The sequence below is a fragment of the Haliaeetus albicilla genome, chromosome 26 (genome assembly GCF_947461875.1).
Source record: "Haliaeetus albicilla chromosome 26, bHalAlb1.1, whole genome shotgun sequence".
Taxonomy (NCBI): domain Eukaryota; kingdom Metazoa; phylum Chordata; class Aves; order Accipitriformes; family Accipitridae; genus Haliaeetus; species Haliaeetus albicilla.
In genome coordinates, this window is record NC_091508.1 from 12,443,212 (window position 1) to 12,468,197 (window position 24,986).

General features: G+C 47.5%; 1 protein-coding gene across 12 annotated transcripts in view; it reads left to right on the forward strand.

Moving 5' to 3' along the window:
• EHMT1 (euchromatic histone lysine methyltransferase 1) overlaps positions 1-24,986 on the forward strand; it is a 123,982-nt gene that overhangs the window by 84,622 nt on the left and 14,374 nt on the right. For 10 of the 12 annotated variants that reach the window (XM_069771266.1, XM_069771273.1, XM_069771271.1 and 7 more), the window contains 16 exons: positions 364-552; positions 1,238-1,318; positions 3,343-3,463; positions 5,154-5,285; positions 7,225-7,370; positions 10,080-10,223; positions 11,785-12,011; positions 12,710-12,874; positions 13,385-13,467; positions 14,781-14,887; positions 16,839-16,961; positions 19,368-19,469; positions 20,256-20,360; positions 23,052-23,206; positions 24,017-24,184; positions 24,571-24,715. In XM_069771266.1, coding sequence (XP_069627367.1) covers positions 364-552; positions 1,238-1,318; positions 3,343-3,463; positions 5,154-5,285; positions 7,225-7,370; positions 10,080-10,223; positions 11,785-12,011; positions 12,710-12,874; positions 13,385-13,467; positions 14,781-14,887; positions 16,839-16,961; positions 19,368-19,469; positions 20,256-20,360; positions 23,052-23,206; positions 24,017-24,184; positions 24,571-24,715 — 2,193 coding nt within the window. The remainder of the gene's footprint in view (positions 1-363; positions 553-1,237; positions 1,319-3,342; positions 3,464-5,153; positions 5,286-7,224; positions 7,371-10,079; positions 10,224-11,784; positions 12,012-12,709; positions 12,875-13,384; positions 13,468-14,780; positions 14,888-16,838; positions 16,962-19,367; positions 19,470-20,255; positions 20,361-23,051; positions 23,207-24,016; positions 24,185-24,570; positions 24,716-24,986) is intronic. The other 2 variants (XM_069771277.1, XM_069771276.1) reach the window with 1 other exon arrangement.

The window sequence follows — 24,986 nt, forward strand, 5'->3', positions numbered from 1 at the left end:
CCTTTGCATTCCCTACAAAGCTTCTTGCACCCTTGGTGGAGCTGCCCTTCCATGTTTGAATTAGACTGCAGGGGTCTGTCTGAAGGCTTCTGCCCAGCAGCCCTCCTCCCCTTAATGCCTTGTACAACCATGTGAGTCTGGAATGACTCCTCGTGGCTCCTTGGTCCCCAGATTGACAGGGTTAGGTGAGACATGGCAGGCTCTCAGGCTAGCTTTGCTGGCAGCATTGAAGAGCTCTGGAGGGATGTATAGCCAGCTTTCCTCTGGCAGCTTTAAGGCTCCTAGCACAGGGGCATGGATTCAGCTGTTCTGTCCTGTGGATTGATGTTGTCTTTGTGGCTCATGTGCTTGGATGACTTTCAGAGTGAAAAGGACCTGGGTGATGCCAGCCCTCATGTGAATGGGGAAAGCATAGATGTAGACTCTGAAGAGGAAGACTCAGATGAGTTGGAAGAGGAGGATGATCATGGAGCAGAACAGGCAGCTGTGTTTCCTGCAGATGATAACAGGACCTCTAAAGACAGCGCATCTGATGCAGACAATGCCAGAAAGGTATTAGCATGCCCTGTGCAGGACTTGAAGGAGTGGGATGGGATGTGCTTGTACATGTGGGATAGGAGTGGCACGAGTTGAGACAATTTCTAGGTTTTTCTTAGCCTGACAGATGGCAGAAAGCGCAGCAGTAGTAGTGAGGCATTTTTATGACCATTTCATGCTCCCCATTGCACCCATGAGAGTCTCTCCACTTACCCCCCAGTTTCAGCCTTGCTACATAAGTCTGTGGTCCAGTATACATGCAGAATCCCCACTGCATTTAGCTATGGGATTCACTGAACCAGTAAGAGATGTCTTCCCAATCTTGCTTGTCAGTCTAGGAAAGCACTAAAACTGGTTTAGTTAATTTTTTTCCCAAATCATGGTACATAGTGTAGACATGAGGCTTGTTTTAGATAATCAAGGAAGTTAAGATTTGGTTGCAAAGTTTTCTTCTGGGGTCAAATTTTTTCTTCCCTGTACCATCCCCATGGATGTACCATGGCAGGCGCTAACAGCCTTAGAGTTCTTGTCCTGGAGAGGAAATTCTGTTAGTGCATGTGCAGGCTGGGGCTGGGCACAGCAGAATGAGGGGGGGATGCTTTGCTGGGTGAGGGGCACAGCAGGATGATGGGGGTATGCCTGGCTTTCAGAGACCTGACCTGACTGACTCTTTCTGTTCTTGGGCAAATGGTGGCTGCAGATTGATGATGGTGAGTCTGAGGAGGAACAAGAGTCTGGAGAGTCTGGGGAGGAGGAGGAAGATGGAGATGAGTCTGACTTGGTAAGCCTGGCTGCTAAATGTGTCTTTCAGCTGTTGTCCTATTGATAATAATTTCCCCTTTGCACTGCTGCCAGAAAGAGAGTGAGCTAAGCCGTGTAGTTTCATGTCTCTTTGACAAAACTGACTCTGAAACCACCCACACACAGAGTATTGTTTTCCACAAGGTGCTTAACCCTGATCTGTGATACAATTAATTGCTTTCTGATGCTAACTAATGGGCTTTTGTTTGTTGTTTTCAACAAGGTGTTGACTACTTTTAATCATTTCAATGTTAGTAGAAATATTTAAGGGTGCTTATAGGAGCCAGCAATGTTTTCTGAACAATCTGAAGCTCTGCACAGCTTTTCGGAGCTCAGGTGGAGTTGTTCGCTAATCCATTGGCCAAGCCCACAGCCTGAATTCACATTGATCTGACATGCCACCTCATGGTACCAGATGAGCAGCTCTTATCAGGGAGACAAACAAATAGCACACAGACAGACAGACACTCTCCCTAGGGGCTTGTCTGTATAGTGCTAGGACAAGACTTTCACGGGCTGCTGCTGAGTTTTACTTTTTATTTTTAGATGGCTGGTGAAGAGAACCTGATTTTTTTATTTAAATTATTGTTCATTGATTGTCTCTGTCCCCCACACTCCCCTTTACTTAAAAATTTTGCTCCCTTTCAACAGCATCTCAAGTTGAGGAGCCAACATTTAAGGCACCCCAACTCTTCAGTCACCTTGAGAAAATGCTTGGCTTCATTTTCTTGATGTTTTGAGCTGAAGGTAGAAATCATTATACAAAGTGAATCATTGAAGCTCTTTAGGGTCTTGTTCCTTGTGCTCTGGCACTACAGGGGCAGGGGCTGTGTAGCCTGCCCCTTTCTATGGGTAGCTGAGGCCAGTCTGTAGCATTAGCTCAAACCAAGGGTTGAGCTTGCAGTCAAGTCCAAACTCCCAAGTCATATCTCCACATCCTAGACACTGGTTTTTGCTCTGCTCATATCTGGTGAGTCAGTTGGTTCCCCAGACAGGGACTGGCTCAAACACAAACCTCTCCCCCACAAGCAGTGTGATGCAATTGGTGTAAGCCACGTGGCGGGGCACAACCGAGCCCACACTCAGGGACGGTTATCAGGGGCAGTGTAGACACGCCGTAGAGCTGCCCCGGAGAGCCAGGGCTCAGCGCCACCTTTGCCCAGCTTCGCTCACTTTGATAACAGGGCATGGTGCAGCATCGGCTTCCTATGAAGGTAGGGCCTGATCCAGCCACCGTTAATGGTAGCAGGAGGTTTTTCATAGGCTTTGGTGGGAGATGGGTAAGCATCAGGAGCTGACAGTTTCAGTTTGAATGTGAATTTTATGATTGATGCGTTGAAGACTGCCTTACAGGGTTGGAGTGCCTGATTCCCTGTTCTGATGTTGGCTTTGAAAACCCACCCCAGACAACTGTATTTTTGTTAAACCAAACCCCAAACCTTGTTTAGATTCATGTATGTGTCTGAATATTTGCTGCATGATTAGTCCCTGCTACCCTGTACTTTGCTCGGGGAGGGGGCTGGTCTGCTACTGTAGAGTCAATTCCCCTGGGTCCCTCTCAACCCTGTAAGGTGGCTCTTCAGGTGCAAGGCAGGTGTTTGTTGGCATTTTCTAGCATGACTGTGGAGCAATGTGAATATTTTAGTTTGAAAAAACCCACAGTTTTTCTGGGGAGAAGCTAAAACTGTGTGTGCGCCTGCATGCTTGCATTGCTGCGTGGAGGTGCTCAGCTACTACTGCAATGAGCATGGTATAAGAGCCTACATGGAAGAGAAAGTGAAGCATGCACTATTGAAATGACAGGAAATACACCCACACGTGTGCTTGTGTTTCCTTTTTGGCACTATAAAGACATCTTAGCACCACTTGATTTCAAACCCCCAGTCCTTAAGGCCTTTTTGCATAACTCAAGCTGTGAGAAGGCTCTTTCGCATGGGCGCAAAGGACTGCGGGGATGCTGATGCCAACATGCCTTACATGCACGTGGCCTCTCTGGTTATTCAGAGCTCAGAGTCCAGTGTCAAGAAGAAGCTGCTGAAGAGGAAAGGAAAGACAGACAGTCCATGGCTGAAACCCACCCGCAAGAGGAGACGGAGGAATAAAAAGAAACAAGCCAGTGTGCTAGGTAACTAATTGTGTTTTGTTCCTTAACTACACAGAAATTAGCCTTCCAGGTGGAGGGGTAAGGACCTGAGGCCTGTAAGGCAGTGGCTGTCTGCAGGGCTCATTCTTCCTTTACAAGGATGGGCTGTATGATAAACCAGGGTGTGAACTTGCATCTCACTGACAGTAGCTGCTGGTGTGCACACTTTAACAACAAAATACATATGAGGTGGCTTTATCCTTGGCATGCTGGAGGAATATTTTTTTGTTCCTGAACTCCCTTTGTTTTAGAGTATCCAAAAAAGTCTTTGTAGACTCATGTCCATGTGGATCATGTCCCATGAGCTCAGGGAGTGTGGTGAGATGCAGAAGGGAAAGGAGGAACCACCCCAGAGTGATGCTCAGTTGCTTTTGTATGGATGTTTGTCCAGCTGAATGGAATGTTCAGGTTGTCTTTGCTTATTCTGAAAGCACTGCAATATTTGTAATGAGCTACCTCTGGCCCATCTCATGGTGTGGATGTCGTTCAGGTGGTCACTCTTCTTTGACCTGAGTTACCCAGCACTCAAAAGAAGATGTCTTCTGAAAGCTGTGGGCTGGGGAGAGTCAGGAGTGCAGGAAAGGTAACAACATGGGTAAAAAAAAAGTGGGTAGTTTCTGAAGTGAAGCTGCGCCTTCAGCTTTGTTATTAAGGTTTCACACATCCATTGCCATCAAAGGGTTTATTCTTCTGTGCTTGCTAATTTGCAAGCAGGCCATTTTCTTATCAGCCGATTTGTGGCTACTTCTGAGCTAAATGACCACGTTTGAGCCTTTGGTCTGTGCCTGGGGTTTGTCAGTCATCTGGCTTGCTCCTCTTCCTCCCAAGGCAGCCCCTTTCTCAAGACAAAGTAGGGGCCATTGATCACTTTCAGAGCAAATAGCTATTTCTTCATTTCAGATGCAGACTAGTTTTCTGCCCCTTCAATAAAGGTGGCAGCCAGTCTTCCAGGCTAACAAAAGTCTCTTGGCCAAGCCAGAGTGGGAGAAGCAAACCAGGAGAGAAAGCGGAGCCAAGGGAGCGTGAAGAGATTGCCAGTTCCCATGAAGGCTCCTAGGGGTCCCCATGCAATCTCTTCCCAGTGAGGGGTCCCCATGCAATCTCTTCCCAGCAGCAGCTTTGTTCACTTAGAGCCAGAACTTGGCTTTTATGTTTTTTCCCCTCCCATTAAGCTGAATGTCACCTGCCTCGTCCTCTTCATGGTGTACATGATTAGCGGGTTCGCTCTGCCTGGCCGGAGTGTACCTGGAGCCCTTTGCAGCAGGTTGGAGACAGGAGGATGCGCTGAGCCCTGGTTTCATCCCTTCCTTGTGCCATTGAAGCTTGTGCTGCCGAGGCAGTACGGCAGCAGGCGGGTGTGCCTTTCAGAGGCAGAACTTGTCTCACTTATTCTTTTTTGTTGTTGTTGTTACCCACCTGAGTGGAAGCGGAAAAATCTGTCTGATCAGACAGGGAAGGAAAGAAGAGATCAGTCGTGCCATAGATGCCCAGATGTTGCATTTTCATAATTCTACGTGCATCTGTACTCATGGCCTCTCTGAGGAGCCTGCATACAGCCTGCTCGCTTAACTATGGCCCTTACACCCACACGTGCTTGCACACGATTTATTTATTTTATTATTTTTTTTTTTTTTTTCCCCAGCCGTGTAAATACGTGTGTGTTTCCATCTAGGTGCCGAAGCCTATAAACCATCTTTGGGAGGCAGAGAGGGCCCCGGCCAGGAGAACAGCATGGAGTACATGGAGGTGTCCCTGGATTCCCTGGATCTCCGGGTGAAGGGAATCCTCTCCTCGCCGGCGGGAGGTGAGTGGCAGCCGGCTGGCCGAGCGCGCCCGGGGCCCGGGGCCCGGGGCCCGGGGCCGGGGCTTTGTTCCGCCGGGCGCAGCCGGGGCGGCGTGCGGGGGCCCGGCTGCCCCCTGGCGGCTGCGGGGGCCGGCCCGGCCGCGGAGCGCCCGCCCGGCGCCGGGAGCCTCGGGGACGGGGACGGGGATGGGGATGGGGATGGGGAGCCCGGCTCGGGTGGAGGGCGGTGGCTGGGGAGGATGCCCAGCGAGGGGTCCGAGGTGCCCGCCCGGCCCGCTCGGCAGCTCCCCTCCGTTCCCTGAAGGATGCTGATGTAGCGTCTCCCCAGACCGCTGCCACTGCCCCGCAGGATCCTCTTGTTCAGCCCTGGGAAGAGGGGGGACCAGTGGTGGTTCCTGGGTGCTCACCCCCGGCTGCTGTTCCCAGTGCTGAACCTGCCTCGGATCCAGTGTCTCCTGGCTAACCTGGATCCGGCCGTCTGTCCCCCGTTGCTCTTTCACTTTCAAAGGTTGTCTGGCTCTTTCGATAGAGACACATCAAAGAGCGGGAGGGAGTGTTTGCCACCGAGGGAGGGTCAGGATGGACGAGGGATGCTTTCACCAGAGCCTCTGGATGTCAAAAAGATTATGAAAGTGACAGTTCAGAAGGCGAGGAATGAGCTTTGTGATTTGCGGTCCTAGAGAAAGCTCTTAAACCTTTAAGGTCTTGACAGGATTTTACATGAAAACTGCAAGGACTTTCCCTCTGCTTGTATGTCTTGAAATATCCCATCCCTCCTCTAGGCTTGGTCTTGCAACCTGTTGGCTAAAGGAAACTCCTTACAAGATGAAAGGGGCTTGTGCTTCGGCTGATAGGGTCGTAGGCATGGGCAGGATGCTGCAGGGGGGAGTGCTGCCATTGCCAGGGCAGCTAAAGAGGGATCTCCCTTAGCAATGAAGTTAATCTTTGAAACTTTGCAGCAAAATAACTCTCCTTTCAAAAGCTTAAAAAATAGCAGCATGCTTCCCTCTCACTGAGACTCAATCCCATAGCAGGCTTGGGTAGGGAAAGCTTGGAACACTTCAGGGTGAACCGATCCAAAGTCAAATGTGTGAGGGTTTGCTTCCGTACTGAAAACATTGCAAAGAGATGTTATGACTGTGTAGGATTAGAATAGGAGTGTAGGAGTGTAGAAGCAACCCCTTTGTCGTTAGCCCAGTGTTTTGCAATTACGGGTAACCTAGTGATTGAGTTGAATCCAGAGGAGCATTCATGCTGTGCCCCCATACCTGGCAGTGAGCCCCCTCAAAGGCCTTTATCCACCTTTAAATAGATTTGAAAATGTTCAAAATCTGAGAGAAAGAGATGAGGAGAAGGCAAGAACATCTGAGCATCTTGCTGCTTTCTTTTCCCTGGTTTGTTCTCTTTCCAAAATAAATAATTCTTGGTTGGCTGAGACCAAACAGTCCCAGGAATTTTGTTTTCCCATCTGTGTAATAAGCCTCTGCAAATAGAAGTTCGCGCTTTCCTGATCTTCTCTATTTATCACTCCACTAACTATTCAAATTTCCAACTCTGGGTGGTTTCCTACAAATTTTCTGGTGCCAGAGCACAGTGTTGTGGGGCAGGTGGGGCGGAGAGACAGGCTGATAAAAAATCCGTACCTCATTGTTGCTTTTCCTTGTTGAGGTTTTCTCAGAGTAAACTGTTCTTAACTTGCTGTTCTTGATTTCAGCACAGTCATCTGTAACGTGGCTGGACTTAGGAAAGTACAGGATGCTTTTGCAAACTCCATCTGATGTAAGAAAGGGGTCTTTTTTGCCAGGTTTAGATAATGCCTTGAAAGCGTTTCAGGACATGGAATGGGAAGATGCCAGAGGACGTGGGTGGTGTTGATGGACTGCATCCTTTCTCCTGGAAGAGAGTTTCAGAGTTGATTTACTGGTCTTCTGTACTCCAGGTCTTTCCAATGGTCCTGAAGCAATGGAAGTAGATGGTCTCCAGGAAGTCCCCCTCTGTAGCTGTCGAATGGAAACCCCCAAAAGCAGAGAGATCACCACGCTAGCCAACAACCAGTGCATGGCCACGGAGAGTGTTGATAACGAGGTAGGAGCCTGTCTTTCAGCTTCTCGCAGACCTTTCTGCTGAGGACAAAGACACAAAGAACAAAAAGCTGTGCCGGGAACATGTGTCGGGTCACACAGGGGCTCTGCAGCCTGCTAGACTGGGAACCTACTGGTGTGCGGGAATGGCAGGGCAAACACCTTGCTCGCTAAGCTGAGGGCCCCAGCACTCTGCGTGTATTGCACAGTCGGGTTGAAGCCACTTGGAAGGGAGGCGGTGGTGTGGTCTGCAGTTGGAGAGGTGCTGGGTGGATCTCTCCCGATTGTCCTGGCCTGTGCAGCTGGATCAGGTTTATGTAACAGACACGCTTCAGGCCAAGTGGGCTAAAACACATTAGCATGCATCAAAGTGAGAAAATCCAGTCAGAGGAAGCTTGGAGCTGGTTTTCCTTGACTACGAAGGAGCTGATGCAAACCTTTCTGTAGCCAGCTCTTGAGTTTTGGGAAATTGGCATGCCCTCCGCCGGCTCAGTCTGCCCCAGTCTTCCTCTCTCCTCCTCCCCCAAGAGGCTTCTCTTACAAAGCTTCCTATGTCCTGGCAGCCCTGTGCAGCCTCCAGGTCTGGCTGACGAAAACGGTTGCACTCGATGCCTTTCAGTCGATTGCAGCTGGGCTAGTTGGGCTCTCCTGGTTCCAGAAGTGTGGAAGTAAGTGGCAGAAGTGACTCCTTCCCAGAGTCTGGAAAGTGAGACTGCGGAACAGGAACAGACTCAGTAGACTCTCCTTTTACTGGGAGGCACTTGGGTTTCTTTTAAGCTTCACCTCAGCTGCAGTCACACTGCAGCGCTCTGATACTTGCTGGTAGTAGGACAAGGAGTGAGAATATCCCTAGTTCTCCTGTGGGATCCCAGGAGAAGGGTGGATGGAGGGAGAAAGAGATAATCAGATTTGCAGCCCAGCTCTGCTTCTGTTAGTACATGCTGGTACCTATAGAGAAAGGAACTTCCAAAGCACGGCAAAATTGATTCATTAAAGAGAGAATGCCCTGGAGCCTTGTAGGAGAGAGGGGGACCCCAGGGCTTCTAAATAAACAAAAGGTATTTGAAAGAGTTCCTTCTCATGTAGATGGTGGTTTGACAGTTCTGTCCCTGGATAAATCAGAGAAAGGAATAGCAAAGGCCATGCTTTATGTTAGATACTTTTTCATAATGGGATAAGTGACTCATAGATGTTATAAGAATATTATACATGTGAATAGTGGGTTCTCCAGACTGTCATGTCCTTGGAGGATGTTATAAATAGTTATGAGCACCGTGCTGTACTCTCTAATGGTTGGAAAATAGCAATTAATCATTTCGTACTTTTTTTAGAGTTTCTAACAAATAATATAGCATGACGTAATAATGCAGGGACTTCCTCACACGGACAGTGCAGCTTTTCAGGTGTTAATCAAATTTCCTCAGCTCATAAGTAAAAATCAATGCAATGGTCCTCTCCTGCCAGCCCTGCAGCCTCTGGGCTCTGTGTGTTAACGGTGATCAGTCTAGCCAAGGCGTCACAACCACAGGTAGACTTTGCAGCTGGAATTTGGGTAAGTTGAATCAGAGATGCTAGGAGTGAATGACGAGCCTAGGTTAAATCCATTTTCTTTTTCTGTAGGGGTGTTGATTCTGCAGAAGTGGAGTTTAAGAAAATTAGAGAGAAAGTCTAGTTTTGTTGAGAAAAAGCAGCAAATCAAACCTTAGCTAGACCAGAGGGACAGCCTGTTGGTGATGAGCAGGCACCGTGTTCCTGACTGACTCCTCTGCTCATGGTGGCAGCACACAGTAAACCATGCACAGATTTCGGTAGGGATGTTTCCTTCTAGCAGCCTTTCACGTTTATATTTCTAGTTTATAAATGTCCTTTGCCAAGCATCTGGCAAAAGCAAGGTTATTATCAAGAGGAACTTGCAGAACCCAAACAGGGTTGCGTCATGCTAGCAGGTGGCAACGGGGATGTGAGAATGTCATAGATGTATGAATGGGGGCAGCAGAAAGAAGCGCTGATCCTTCTGATGCAGCAGAATGAGTAACACTGATCGGGAAAAGTGAACCCCAATTATGGAGCCTGCTGTCATTAACAGAACAAGGTGGTGCATGAGAAGATAGCTTTTTAAGCCCAGAGCTGTACATTGGTCAAGTCCTTCGGAAAATGTGCTCAAAATGTGACTTTAGCTGAGCTCTCGTGAAAGCCTGGCTATTCATCCCTGTGGTCTGGGCAGGGGCCAGTGCTGGAACCAGTACAGACGATAACTTCGCTGGCAGTGAAGAGCAATTATTTTTCCCTTTATCTTCCTGTGACTTATACTTTTGAACAGTAACAAGATTTAGTGTGTATGGTCTTGTTCTCTTGGTCACCGACACCCGCTCTTCCTGGCAAAAGGAGAGTGTATGTTGTGTGAGTCAGGCCCATGGGACTGCCCCTTCTGCCGCTGCTTGGCTGTTGCGTATTTCCAGTTACGATTTTTTTTCTTGCAAAGAGCAAACGACTCGGGGTCCACATGCATGTTAGTTAGTAAATGATGCATTTCTTCCTGTGAGAGCAGCTTTCACAGCTTCCTGCTGCACTGCTAATGCTATCTGGCACACATCTGAATTGCTGTGAAAAAGCCAGGGCTCATCAAGGCAGTGTGCAAAATCTTCCTCCGCACAAGCACAGAGAGTGTTTTGGTCTCCAGTAATTTCATTTCCTTTAATTTCTCCTGTTCCAGCTGGGCCGATGCACAAACAGTGTGGTTAAGTATGAACTGATGCGCCCGTCTAACAAAGTCCAGCTTTTGGTGCTGTGTGAGGACCATAGAGGGAGGATGGTGAAACACCAGTGTTGCCCTGGCTGTGGATACTTTTGCACTGCAGTAAGTCCGTGCTCTCAATCTAGGGAAGGGGGTACCTGTTGCAGTAGCTGGAAGAGCTGAAGGTGGAGATGGTACCTAAAGGGGTTTACTGACTACCTGGCATCAGCTCCACCTCGTTCCACAGCACATCAGGTGGTGTTTTCAACACGAATGTGTGTGAGGGTAGCTGCAATAGTCACCTTTATCTTCCTGGAGACCCCAAGGGGTGTTACTGAAGGGTTTTCTCTGGGATTTCACACGGTGGAAGTCTTGCCGTAGGAATTTCTTTGGAACAAGGGGTTTTTTTTTCTTTCTCTGTACAGATCAATCGCATCAAAAATTGTATTAGCTGGTTTGTAAATGAATCTGTGTATGCACATCTGTGTCGCCCCACCGGCTCATGATGGTTTAGATGGGAAACCTGAGTGATGGCACTGGAACAAGGCAGTGTTTGAGATCTCCTGCTGCTTCTTCCACCTCTGCCACCGAGGCTTTTAATAGCGTTGGTCCAGTCCTTTAAGTCATCAGCGTCCTAGTTTCCCTGTTGGTAAAGCTGAAAAACACCAATTGAGGGCCTCAGAGGGTGATGAGGAGGCTTAATTGTCTGATGCTAGTGTTCTTCAAGATGACTCAATGACAGATGCTACAGTAGTCTCAAGCATTATTGTAATAAATGGAGCCATCCTGGGCTTTCATACTGAGTCAAAGATCATTTAAAAGATAAAATCCTCAAGACACTTAAAGGCATTTTTGCAAAGCTGAAATAGAGTTAATTAGATTGCTTGGGAGGACCGCGAATTCAGAAGAGTGGGTTTTAACTAGACTTTCCTTACATGCTCGTACATCTCTCAGGGATGTGTCGTAGTTCACACAGGTGAACCTGGGAGTGTTTGTCTGTGCTATCCGTCACTAGTAACACAGAGCACAGTAGGGCTTCAAGTAGCACTAATATCACAGGGCAATGAATTCTGGGGTACCTTCAGTTCAGTTCGAAGGACTTTGCTGGAAAGGGAAAATAATTGTAAGAAAAGTTGCCCAAGTTTGTTGAATGAGCAGTCAGCCACTTTATTGGGGTTAAAGAGCATATGGGGCTGGTTCAAGCAGAGAAGTCGCATACTTTAGGTTATATTGGTGTTAACAGCTGATTTAATTACATTCATGTAGGTCCTTGGATGGTTTGTGCGCAGCTTTGTTAGGTAGTTCTAATGCTCGCTCAGCACAGAGGTCTGAAGTTTTCTTTTCCAGTTTTGGGGGCGTCCTTACAGTACACTGGCACTTCTAGAAACATAAGCAAGAACTTCAAGCGTTAGAGGAAAGAGCTGGAAATTGGGACTTCTTGGTTCTGTTTCCCAAACACAATTAAAAAATTTGCTTTGCAGTCCCTAACCAAGTGAGTTTTTTCCCTGTTACCTTGGTTTTTGTTCTCTTCTAAAGAAGTGGCAGTGCTTGCTTACTGTATTGGAAGCGCTAGGGACAAGAGTGGTGGTGAATGAAGTATTTAAGAGATCTGCGGATGAAGCATGTAGAAGGGGTAAGGCACATAGTGACCAAGGTGTGAATTTCTTCTATGTGGTTTTTTTAGGGCACTTTCATGGAGTGTCAGCCGGAGAGCAGCATCTCCCACCGTTTCCACAAGAACTGTGCCTCCCAGGTTAACGACATGAGCTACTGCCCACACTGCGGGGAAGAGGCCTCCAAGGCAAAGGAGGTGACAATAGCAAAAGCAGACACAACCTCAACGGTGTCGCTGACCTACGAGCAGCAGAAACCAGCAGCTGTGGAGGGAAGAGCCGACACCACAACGGGGAGGTGAGCTTGGGAGCACGTGGTGATCTCAAACCTCATGCCAGACCTTACTTTGCACTTGAATGCTTGTTCTCTTCCTGGTGGAGCAAAGTGCTTTCTGGTCCAGCTCTGAAAGCTGCAGGAATCTGTAAGTGTGTTTTGTGTTGCTCGCTGTGTTGGAGAAGAGCGCAGCAGCCACAGGGTGAGCTATGAAGATAGGAGGGTTTCAGGATTTAAAACCATTCCTTCCTCTTATTGTTAGGAATGGAATAATAGTGGAATGAGTTGATGTTGCCAGGTCTGCCAAGTGACAGGGAAATTCATGCAGTACTTAGCTGTAGCTCCTGACTTGCACCAATGGGCACAAGTATAAAGAGAGGATGAAAACACAGAGGAAAACACAAATCAAGCCATCCCTGCATTGAACAGTGCTCTGACTTCCCGTCTGATCTGATCTTGTTCTGGTGGCTTTTACAACTTGCTCCATGTTCCTGGGTTTCCTGTAGCACAGAGTACATCAAAATGTAATCAAAGGGCAGTGCAACTCCTTTTTGGGGCAAGTTCTTACTGAAAAGGCTGTAGAATATATTGGTTTGTGTTTCAATTTCACTTATGCTTATCTGTATTTAAAACCCATTTCCTTTCCTTCTTTGGCATAAGATACACACTGTTGTGTATTTTTAATGGTTGTGCTTTGGCTGTCTCTCATTTTTTCTCTCCAGTGGCACTGGGACGCGGTTGTCAGAGGAAGACAAGCCAGAAAGTTCGGCTGCTGAAGGGTTTGACATGGCTGGGTCTTCAGTTTTTCCAAAGCCTACTACTAGCCTGACCCAGGGACCAGTTAAAGAAACTCTGGAAAGTGCCCTGATTGCCCTGGACTCCGAAAAGTAAGAAAAAGACTGCTGGGTCTCTCCAGCTCCCAGCAAAGTTGCTTAACCTAGAGAAAACTGAGATTTAGCTTCTCTGGATTTTGGCCCCACTCAGACCTTTCTTTGTTCACTTCAGTCATTTGTCACCCCCAACAGATTACTGATTCAAGAGAACAGTTATAGCTCTAAATGTCTTATTGATTTGTCTGGAGGATTTAGTTTTTCACTGGCCCTCTGACTGCAGCTGTAACTACTAGAGTTCCTGTTTACAGTAGTAAGACCCAGAATTTGTTGATGAGTGGCACTGGATAGCTACAGCCCTCATTAGAACAAGGTTGTCTGTGGTTAGAGCTGGAAGTTTTAAGACCTCCTTCTGGAGACTTGTTGATCTTGTGTTTTGCTGGCACTCTGGAGCTGTACCATAGGAACAGACTTTGTCATGCACATGGGGTAGCAGTGGGGTGGGGTGAAATGCTGGGAGTGTTCCTTGGTGAGTATTAATCATGCCTCTTTTCCCCACTCCTGCAGACCCAAGAAGTTGCGGTTCCATCCAAAGCAGTTGTACTTCTCTGCGAGGCAAGGAGAGCTGCAAAAAGTCCTGCTTATGTTAGGTAGGTGGCTCCTTCCCAGGACATTGCATGTCTGGCAGTACTCCCAGCTCCTGCCAGGCAGCTGCCAGAGTCCAGTTCCCAGCATGGCGGCACATCATATTCCCCACTGCCCCTTGTGAGTGGAGTTGGAGGAGAAAGCCACTTTTGCAAGTGATGTGTCATTGGAAATGGCTTCATCTTTCTGTGAAATGTGGACCTGCTCCCAACTTGTTTTCTGCATTTGGGCATGGTTTTATCCAGAGAAGCTGTTTCTGTCTCCACATGACCTACATGTGATTTTTCCAGTCTGACAGAACTTTTCCTCTCTGTGCAATGGGATAGTTAGGTATTTGCATCCAGTAGAGAGGTAAAAAGATGGGAGTCAGCTGAAGCTGAGACCCATCAGCAAGAGAACAGAAAGGAAAAGCCCTTTAATACGCAGGGTTTGTTTTGGGGGTGCATGGTTGTCTGTCACCAGGTGACTTTGAGCTACTGAGCTTGTTTTTACCAGCAAATATTCTTGAGGAATCTCCTCCTTTGAAGGACACAGTGTTTCCTTGGGATCATTTCCTTTCCACTCCAGTACTTTGCAGTACATTTTTGGACGCTTTCTGTTCTTTTCATTTATCAGATTCTTCTTTTTTCTTCTAGCAAGCATTGGCTTCATTGTTCGTGTCTTCAATAGCACAAAAATGTTATTCATTGATATTTAACTATGGCCTCATCGTATGCAACATGTTATCATGCCCAGACATCTTTGTCTGGCTGTCATCATCATCTGTCAGTCTTTGCACAGCTGTGAGAATCTCTGGCCAGATCCTGAGCTTGTGTTAACTGGAGAGGCTCCATCCACTTTGTAGCGCTGTGTTTGCGGGAATGCAATGAGGATCACTAATATTAACTGCAGTTAATAGTGGTGAGACAAAAAGGCCAGGTAGTACTGACCTGTTGTTTTTTCCAACTTCTGTGTTGCTTTAAACAAAGCAGCATTTTTTTTTCTTTTTATCTTTGTATAGTGTTTGTTGGTTTTGTTGCACTGAGAGATGGTGAATTGTGAATCTGAGAGAGATGGCCTATGTAGAAATTGTAATGCCTTAAAGGTATTAAATTCCATGGTGTTTCTGAAGCTCTTGGTTTGAGGGCTGTTGCATATCGAATGTCCATGGGACTACCCTGAGAGGTTTCTGGCTTGAATGTGTAGTGATTCGTGAGAAGGGCTGAGGATGGGCTGGGAAACCGTCCTTTAAAAGCCTTTAGCTGAGACCTGGTTCTCCTGTTATGCTTTTCTCTAATCTCTGAATTGTGGTTGAAAGCATCTCTGCTCTGTTTTTCAGTGGATGGAATTGACCCTAATTTTAAAATGGAGCATCAGAGTAAGAGAACCCCTCTCCATGCTGCTGCCGAGTCTGGCCATGTGGACATCTGCCATATGCTGATTCAGGTCTGTCTCCGCTACATTCTCTGTACAAGCAGTGTTCTGTGGTTTTTGGTCTCCTGCCCCACATGGCTAAAGCACACTTGGAAATCAGCAGTGAAACATCTCTCCTATAAAAAACCTCCTCGCTCTCAGGGTTTCCTAAGGGAGGAGTGGTGGAGAGTAACATGAGGTCTTAGAGGACATGACTGAAGCTGTCTTTCTAGGCTGTTCTCCAAGCAAGCTTCACTCTCTGGGCAATGAGCATGTGAAGCTTCGATGTAGGGCACTGTGGAGCATGTGGGAACCTATATGCCTAAGCACACCCAGCAGAGCAGTGCATTGCCAGATGTGCCAGCACAGGCTGACCACTGGCAGACTGCAGGTGATCTGCAAGCTGCTGCCAAGTTGTTCTTTGTAATGAAGGCAGGTAGGCTCTGGAGCCTGGAAGCTAGCAGACTCTGTCTTCCCTTCTGTCAAAACCTGAGTAGCTCCAGCAGGATTTTCCTCTGCAGTGTAAATGTCCTGCATTTGAAAAGGAGAGAAGGAAACATGCAAGTTTGGCTTATTGTCTGAGATTTGGTTCTAATTGAGGGAAGATGGTCAAAGACATAGGGGTGCTCTTGTTGAACCTGCTCCAAAATGATGTGAAGAAAAAAGGATTTTAAAAGTTAGAGTTTTTCTTTTTTGTACTGCCATACATTGTCTGGAGTGACTGGAAGTAAGTTTTCTTTATCCTGTGTGACTGGGAAACCTTAAAGGGCTTTTGGGAAAGCAACAATGCCACATCTTTGAAAATGAGCCTGCTGGCATGTTGCATTTCAGTGTCTGGAGTCAGAGGCTTTCAAAGTGCTGTTTGAAGAGGGAGCTATGGGCCTACCCAGCTGCCCTCACTCACTTAAATTACTGCAAGTGAAGACAACGTAATGACTCATATGAGTAAAAGGAGCAAAATTTGTGAGATATTACAAACAATTTGAATTGAGTATCAGTGGGGTTGGTTTGTTTCCAAAATCTTTCATCTTCTTGTCTCTTCCCTGATGTCTGGCTATTGCAGTAGCACAGTATTTGGCTGGGAATGTCCCCAGCTTGTTAAACTCGAAATGCCTCTTCTCTGGTCTGGTTTAAATAGCTCTAGCTATTTAAAAGTAGTCAAAACAAATGCATTCAGTGGGAGGCACCTGGAAGAAATGGGGCCAACTTCTTGTACCAGGTGAACCTGAGTCAGCGTGTCGCTGCTGTAAACAGGTCTGTGCTTCACGCATATATATGCATGCGTGGCTTGCCAAGAATTGTGCTGTCTCTGAGATTGTCTTTTGGTTTTAAGTATTGGGTGGGTTACTGAGCTAAGCCAAAGAGTTAAAGCAGGCAAGATAGATGACGCAGTAGTGTTTTGGGAAAGAGTAAGATTTTGGTCCAAGGCACTCCATGTTGAACTGAACATATGCTCAGAGACCTCTGTAGAAATATTACCATTGACTTCAACAGGAATAGTTAGCTAATCTCCAGGACTTTTTTTACAGCTCCTACCTCTGTTGCAATCAGCAAGTTGTTCCTACAGCTTGTTACATTGGGAAGAGCTGGTTGTTTTTGTTTGTGTCCATAGAAATGATAGACCAGGGAAAACAAAGCTGCTGGAAAAAGGAGGAAGCTGATTTTTCCAAACTGTTACATAAACAATATCTAGAAAATAGCAGTACAAAATCCATTAATAACAACAGTTATTTAGTACCAGCTCTTGGCTTCCTTATGCCCTGGTTACTGGCTATAGAAGGCAGGAGAGAGGGCAGGCAGTGTGTGCTGCTTTCCAAAACAGGTGAAGTTGGACTGCTTTCTTTCCTCTTTTTTTTTTTTTCCCCTGCTTAATATGGCTAAATTTCAGGAAGAAACTTGCTACCAAATCTCTACTCCCACATCCTTCCTCTGCTAACCAGTAATGATTATAACTGTCCTTGTATTTGCCTTTGCCTCTTAACAGGCTGGTGCTAATATAGACACCTGCTCTGAAGACCAGAGGACCCCACTGATGGAAGCAGCAGAAAACAACCATCTGGAAACTGTGAAATACCTTATCAAGGCTGGAGCACTAGTAGATCCTAAGGTAGCAGTTTATGCCTTATCTCTTTTTGCTGAAGAAGCCTCTGTCCACCATTTCTTTCTTGATAAGGTTTTAAGTCTTGGGTGGAATGCACAGGCAGCGGGGAAATGGACTTGCTTGTCTTGGGAGTAAAGGCTTGGAAAGGCTGTGGTTGTCGGTAGTATCATTTTAATGGTGCAGTGTCCTGGCTCTGATCAGTTTGGGGCAAGTGCTGCCACTTGCTACATTAGTTTGTGGCACCGAATGTAGGGGGTATTTGATTTCATATGGGGTCACTAAGTATTAGTGTCACAAATCCATTGCAGTGAATTTCGAGTTTGATTTCAGTTTCCTTCTTCATAGACTCTAATAATGAGAATTTTGGGGTGACATTTTAAAATGGGCTGGTGCTTGCCAAGCCAGCAAAAATGACAGAGGAAGCTTTGCTTTCCAAAGGACCGATGTGTGGTTTCTTGCAGTCACGCTGCAGTGGCAAAATTGGACCCCTTTAATTTAAACAAATACAATAAAATGCAGCTGTCTGTTTGCCTTTAGCATGCTCTGGTTGCTTTGCAATCTTGGAAAATATACAGATAGTTTATTAGTCCCATAAATCAGATGCTATTTGGAGCACAGGAACCCTCCCCATGTAAACTTCTTATTGTTACAACCTGCTGCTGTTGGCGCACTCCTCTGCTATTGCTGGGGAGCACGGCTGAGCCGGCGTGTTCTTTTCACAAAGAAGCTGGCAGGGCCAGGAGGATTGCACAAGATGTCAAGTGCTGCCCACCCCAAGCCTTAAATGGATCCTTAGAAGCCTGGTTCTGAGCTGGGTAGGGGGAAAGGACAGGACAGGCACATGTGGGTTTATGCTGGCCACTGTCCCAAGTGTCTTGGAGCAATCCAGACATCTCTCACCTGATTTATTCCTGTAGAGAGAAAAGAGGGGGTTTTTTGCTTCTAAAGGTAAAGGGAAGGAAAAAGATCCTGAGCTTGCAAAAGCAAATTAGAAGCCTGAGATCACGTCTGAAGTCTAGACTAGTTTATTATGTTAATTAGTTTCTTGCACAAAATTAGTCATCTTTTTGAAAGCAGCAACATCACAGCTTAAAATCGGCTCCAGCCATTTCAATGCGAAATCCGGTCAGTAACTGCTGCTGGTGTGTGCCAAGCCTGCCCAGCCTGGCCCTGCAGGACTGCTGGGTGGAGGGGATGCTGAGTACAGTGGTGGGCTGGGTGGGGCCTTCTCAGCCCCCAGGGTGAAGCTGTTGGTCCTGTTAATAGGACGGCAAAGCCCCACTCAAAACCTGCAGAAACTTTATATTAAAATATGCCTGCTCTCCGTAGGGTTGAGAAGCTGCACTTGGCTTATGCTTATCTAAGGGGAAAGCTGTGGCATTATTCAGATGTGCCAGGTGTTTATGGGGGTGTAGAAACCCCTTCTTTACTCCAAGAAGCCCACACAGTGTAATCCCTGGCCAGAGACAGCCCATCCTTGCTCAGAGGGTTGCTCCCTAGCCCTGCGATGTGCTCTCCACTCAGCTCTGTCCAAAAGCTCTTGCCTCTGAAGTTACTTCCAGGGGATTAGCTGGAAGGAGTCATTTTGGTTTTCAGTCTTTCATTTCCTCCTCCTTATTTCCTGGTCTCTGGGCCTTGCTATGTGCTAAGCTCTTGGGATATAAACACCTGATAAAAATCAGGCTCCAGCCTCGGAGATCTTTGGTGTTAGTGTGGGAGTGTCTCTGTCATGACTCACAGCCTGTCCATCTCCACCAGACCCTGTACTCTCAGCTCCCAAAGGCATTTTTCCTTTCAACCTTTGCAGTTGTTTTTTATCTCCATTCTCAGCTGTGGGCACGCTGGGGATTTGGTATCTAGGGAGGCTCCTAGCCCCTGTGCAGGACACCCCTTTGCCCTGCTGCCAGGTGTTGGGATAAGGCCTTGTGCTAATAAAACACAGCAAAAAAAAAAACCTGTATAAATGGAGCATTTCAGGTTGAGACAAGGCTACTTTTCTGTTGTAAAGTGCAAGCTCTGCCTCTGTAAGGGATTTCTGTCTCCCCTTGGCTCTTCAGCACACGGAAAGAGTTGGAGAGGGTCTGCTGAGGAAGGGGAGCATCAGTCTGCCAGGGTTTTGGGTTGGTACCTTCCCTGTGCTTCACAAAGGCATCTCTTCCCATAGCCTTTGCACTCTCAGCCTCCTATTCTGCATGGGTTGCACCTCGGAGCTTTGTGTAAAGCTCCCTCTGCTCAGTGCTGGCATTGGTTGCTGCTGCTCTCTCCCCTCCTGGCAGCAGGCTGGGGGCTTTTGGAGTCCTCTGCTCCGTCTGTGAACTTCTCTGGTGTTCCTAAGCATCACTGGTGTCATGCAGACATGGGAAACACTGGGAAGAGATGTCCCCTGAGTGCTTGTTCTGTGGTTGTGTCCAGGATGCGGAGGGCTCCACGTGTCTGCACTTGGCTGCCAAGAAGGGGCACTACGACATTGTTCAGTACCTCCTCTCCAATGGCAAGATGGATGTCAACTGCCAGGTAAGGCCTTTCTGCAAGGGGCAGAAGCTGCTCTTCTCAGGTCACGACCCAAGTCTCAGCAGCGTGCTGTCTGCGCAGTGGTTGCTCAATGCAGTCCTGCTGCTGGGGGGCAGCTGAAAAACATCATAGGGCGACGGTGCCGTGGGCATCCTGGTCTGCCAGAGAAGGCGATCCCCTCCACTGACCTCATGGAAACTTCTCTTCCATGAGCTTTGATTAGCAGTTTCTCCTTGACCCTGAATTAGCTGGTGGGGCCTGTTGTTCAAGGGTGTCGCTGGGCTCCTCCTAGCAGGGGGTGGTGGGATCATGGACATGCTGTGGGATGGGTTGAGCCTGGCACTTGCCATCACAGAGCTTATCCACTGCCGTGGGGTGAAGCAGTGCTGCATTGGGGTTCCTCGTTCTGGGGGAAGGCCAGCTCCCCCAGGCTTCTCAGGGAGCTTTTGTAAGAGCTTTTACATGAGCTGGAGGTTCGTTGTGCCTTTTGGACAGTCAGCTGTATTTGAATGACCTGGATATCAATTGCCAGCATGCTGAGCTGCAAATAAACTCTGGCCTGCTGAGGCGTGTTGGTTCAAATCACACTGGGCTCTGCAGGACACTGAGGGACCTCTCCCTGCAGCAGTGTAGACCAAAGGAGAGTGATGAGACAGACCTGCAGAGGGAAGGGGGTCTGTGGCTCCCAGGCAAAGTGCACCGTGCTGTGGCTGCCAAGCGGCTTGTGAAGCCAGCAGGAGACCATCTTGCCCATTCTGCTTGTCTCACCCTTTCCTTTTCTTCCCATAGGATGATGGAGGCTGGACGCCGATGATCTGGGCCACCGAGTACAAGCATATTGAGCTGGTGAAGCTGCTGCTTGCGAAGGGGTCAGACATCAACATCCGCGACAATGTAAGGTTCTTCCTGGAATCCATTTCAGAAATTAACAATGACATCTGCTGAAAAACCAAACAAGCCTGAGGAAGCAGATTTTGGGTTCAGTGCAGGGAGGTCCAGTGGTCCCTTGACACAGGTGGTTTGGGGCAGTGAGTGAACAGTGTCTGGTGGGAAAAACTACCTCCATATTCTGGGAGGAAGTTTACAAGCTGGCAAGAAGTCCTTTTCCTCCAGCTCTTCGTGACATAGCCCATAAGGATGCTGTACATAATGGTGCAGGCTGTAGTCAGCTCTGTGCCTCGCTGATTCTAATCCAACTGGGTCCACTGTACTGCCACTTGGATGCTGAACCAGGCAGATCCTCCTTGAGTCCAGACTTAGCAGCTCCACATTGGTCACAGGCTAGTATACACTGGGCATGGGTTAGGGTTAGGGGCATCCTGCATGCCATTTGAGAGGCATAAGTTTGTACTTGTGTTTTCTGGATGGATTGAGCACTCTGCCAGCAAGTATCACAAGCCTGGCTCTTCCTAGGCATAACAGGCACATAGCCACCAATGTGGACAGAGCGTGCCCAGGCTGGTGGCTCAGCGTGCTGGAGCTGGCTCTTGGCCTGCTCTTCACCTCTGTAAATCCTGCTTGAGTGGGATGTACTCTGTATTTGAGTGCCTGGGAGATCTGTGGGCCCAGCAGCGCTGTGTGTTGGGCTGTGCCAGCCGGTTTCACAGGGGCTTTCAAGTAAACAGAGAAGTTACAAGGGAGGTGCTGTCTCCTTTTTTCCCCAGTCATCCAGGTTTTTGTTCAGGAGACTCATTATATCAGCACTGCTCCTCCTCTTTTTTTCTCAGTAGTATATTTCTCATTTTTTCCTTTCTGTCTCTAAGGAAGGATATTGAAACCCCAGAAGTAACTCTAATGCAAGCTTGGGTGTGAACTGGGGTGTGATGAGCTACTCCAGGCTTTGGCCTGTAGATGTGAGATCGTTTGATAAATGAAGGGTAACTGGCTTCACTACTTTCTGCACAGAGTTGTTATAGTGAAGTACCTACCCCGCCATCAGTTTACACTCTAGCATACCTCGTGACAGTGTATTTTCTTGTCTGGGGCTCCTAGTGCTTTTTTAATCCAAGGTATATAATCAGCTGGTTTGTATTTGTATCCCTAAACGCCTTGTTTTGTGTCTTTGGGTGCTAGCAGGGGTAGGTGCTGGCACATTTGTCTCACGGGGCTCAGAAAGGCTCCAGCTATTCCTGAGGAGTTGCTGTCCCCAGTCTGAAAGCCCCTTCTCTGTAGGAGCCTCTATTTCCATGGTAGCTTAGATAGTTCCCAGGCAGGTCCAGATCTGATACTGTTCCTAAAAGCAAAAGTCAAGGCAAGAGAAGGGGGCTTTTTGGGTTGTTGTATTGCTTCAGAGCCCTAGTGCTGACTTTGAACAAAACTGACTTGTTTGATCTGTCACAGAAGCCTTTTGGCTACCAGTTACAAGATCACACATTAAATGATGAAAATCAGATCAGCTCAGTCAACAATTTACTTGAAAGAAAAATACCCTCTTAGCAGATGTATGTATCGCATATCTGTTACTGTACTTACATTCAGTGTCTCCTGATTGCAGTCATTAAGAAGCAATGTCACTTGTGCTGGGAAGCATCATATTCTGGGAGAAATGCTTTTGATTATAATTATGCTGCTGTTAGGCAGTAGCCGATGCAAGGCAAAGTAGTGAGTCTAGGTGTCTATAATCTGTCTGTGCAGCAGCATGTGGTGTGCAATTGACAAGATTAATTTTTTCTGTAGATTGGTATGTGACGTGATTAGGGTTTTTTTCTGGATGTTACCATAATGGGAGGCAGAAGCCATGTAGAAAAAGGTCTCCCCACTCCCCTGTGTATGTCAATAGCCTCCCCATTTAAGGAAGGATCTAAGTTAAGTTGCAATGACTAAGAGATGCACTTTATTTTTGCTTAAAAAAAAAAGAGAGAGAGAAAAGTTAGGTGATCATTACTATCATTGCACTGTTGTAACTGACGTCTTTAGAGCTTGTCATGGGGAAGGGTTCGAAGTGTGCTGCAAATTGCACTGTAACAGAAAACAGAGTATCATCGCTTAAAATATCTCCATCAAAAAGATGAGTGTTCAGCTATTTCTAGTGCTGCTAGTGAGAGATGAGTACATACAGTATTTAAGAGATGCCTGAAGTCGGATTGATTGCTTTCCCTGTGGCTCGTGGTTCGCTCTCTAGCACCTTCATATACCCTATAGCTTTTGCTGTGCCTTTTTCTCTTTAATTTTGTAGCACTGGGAGACATGCTAGCTTTCCTGTCTGTCTGGGCTGGGGAAGCTCAGCTTCTAGCCTTTTCCAGCATGTTTGTTCATGTCTGTCACCTCTCTCGTGGATTGATCCAGATTGTTTTGTGGCTTAGAGACAGACGATTTGCCTGTGAGTATAGAGAAGGCGATGGACTGCTTTGTGTGCAGCCTCCCCGTCACTGGTGTGCGGAGGCGGCTGGAGTGAGAACTCCCTGCTCGTCTGTGCGGAGATTTCCCTGCCTGCCCTGGCAGTCCCAGCCAGAAAGAACAGTGTAGGGAAGGCGACTGCAAGCCACATGTTTCATGCTGCAGGTGTAGAGCTGAGGATGGTGAAGTCCCAAAGTGATAGGGTTTTAATGCACTAAAGAGCCTCTACTCTGTTTCCTTTCCCTCCAGGAGGAAAATATTTGTTTGCACTGGGCTGCTTTTTCTGGCTGTGTTGACATAGCAGAGATACTGCTGGCTGCTAAGTGTGATTTACATGCAGTGAATATTCACGGGGACTCGCCCCTGCATATTGCAGCCAGAGAGAACCGCTACGAGTGTGTCGTGTAAGTATGGCTCCAGCCATGCCACTTCTCTCCCTTCCCCTGGTCGCTCCTTTCTACCTGGGTGCTGGCTGGCAACCTCGGGAGATCCTTTGAAATGCCTTTGGCATTGAAGCACAAACCAAAATTGGGATGGAGGGCTTGTTTCTCCATTGCCCTGCTCGTAGGGGCAGTGGGTCTGAAATACTAGCTGCTGCCAGAGCTGGTGTAAAAAAGATCGGAAAACGTGGAGTGGTCCTGGAGTCTTGGGCAGAAGCCTCAAGGGGCTCAGCCTGGGCTTCCCAGCAGAAAGGTGTCAGGTGTCCTTGATTAAAGCTTTTTTTTTTTCCACAACTAGCGTGGCATAATATGATAACAGGGCTTTTCCTTTGCTTCATCACTGCTATGAATAAAGTCATCATGTGTACTCACCAGAAGCTGGTGAGTATAAACAAGGGCCAAGTCCAATACCAGTTTCCTGTGGGACTCTTCCATTTCCAGCCTACTCTTCCCACCCCATATCTTTCCCCGCCAGAGAGTTTCAAGCCTGTCTGAAGTTAGGCTGGTACCAGCAAGGTACCTGTCATGCCTGAAGCAAGGCGAGGTTTGCCCAGAGCTCTCGTGAATGCCTAGAGCTCCAGTCTGTGGCTTCTGCCAGCGCCTTCACGTAGAAGGATTCACTGAACCATGCTTAATAAAGAAAACTCAGGTGATTATTCACTACTACAGATTCTTCCTTGTCCCTTAAGGGATAGCTGGAGGATGTGATTCAGCTCATTTTCCCCTTGCGCACTTTCTCTCGGGGGATGCTTATAATTTCTTGCTGTTTTGCAGTCTCTTTCTTTCCCGTGGCTCGGATGTCACTTTAAAGAACAAGGAGGGTGAGACTCCACTCCAGTGCTCCAGCCTTAACTCTCAGGTCTGGGTGGCGCTACAGATGAACAAGACTCTGAAAGAATCATCTACTGACAAGCCTGCCCAGATAGAGAAGGTTGTGAGCAGGTGAGAATAAGTCTGGCTCTGCTTGTGGGTCATGAAATAGAGCCCTTGCACAGGGGAGGCGGGGAGCCTGGTTTAAGAAAGGACTTTAAGTGCATGCTTAGCTTTTTAAAGTGGTGTGAAGGTCAGTTTGAGCTTAGCAAGAACTAAGCACGTGCTGATTCAGACGCAGTTTGTAAATTCATCCTCCAAATGGAAGTATTTGCAAGCACAAAGAACAATCTGTAAGTCAGGGTGGAAAAAAATGAACTCTGTTCTAGCCTGAATTGCTTTCAGGCTTTGAATGCTCAGTGATCAAAGGCAGTAATTCTGCCCCAGGATGGCATTTGAATGGCCCCTCGTTTGGAGGAGCTTTTCGTCTGTGACTATTCTCTTTCTCCCACTGACAGAGACATCGCCCGGGGTTATGAGCGGATCCCGATTCCCTGTGTCAATTCAGTGGACAGTGAGCCTTGTCCTAGCAACTACAAATATGTTTCGCAAAACTGCGTCACCTCCCCGATGGACATTGATAGAAACATCACTCATTTACAGGTGAGGGATCATGTGTATCCACATATTTTTCCTGTCCTGCTGCGTGCATTCAGAGATGTTGCAGTGCACTGCCCCTCAGAACAGGTTTTGCATTCAAAATGGGATTGTCTAGTCCTAATATTGCCATGAAATTTCAGCTAAGGCTGTAGTCCTTAACTCCAGCTCTTGCTGTAGGAGATGGGATTCTGCTTTTCTTGATTTCTGAGTCTTAAGCTAACCTCTGTGTCAGCTGTGTGCTGTAGCATCAGCCATCTGGTGCTGGCTGATGTGG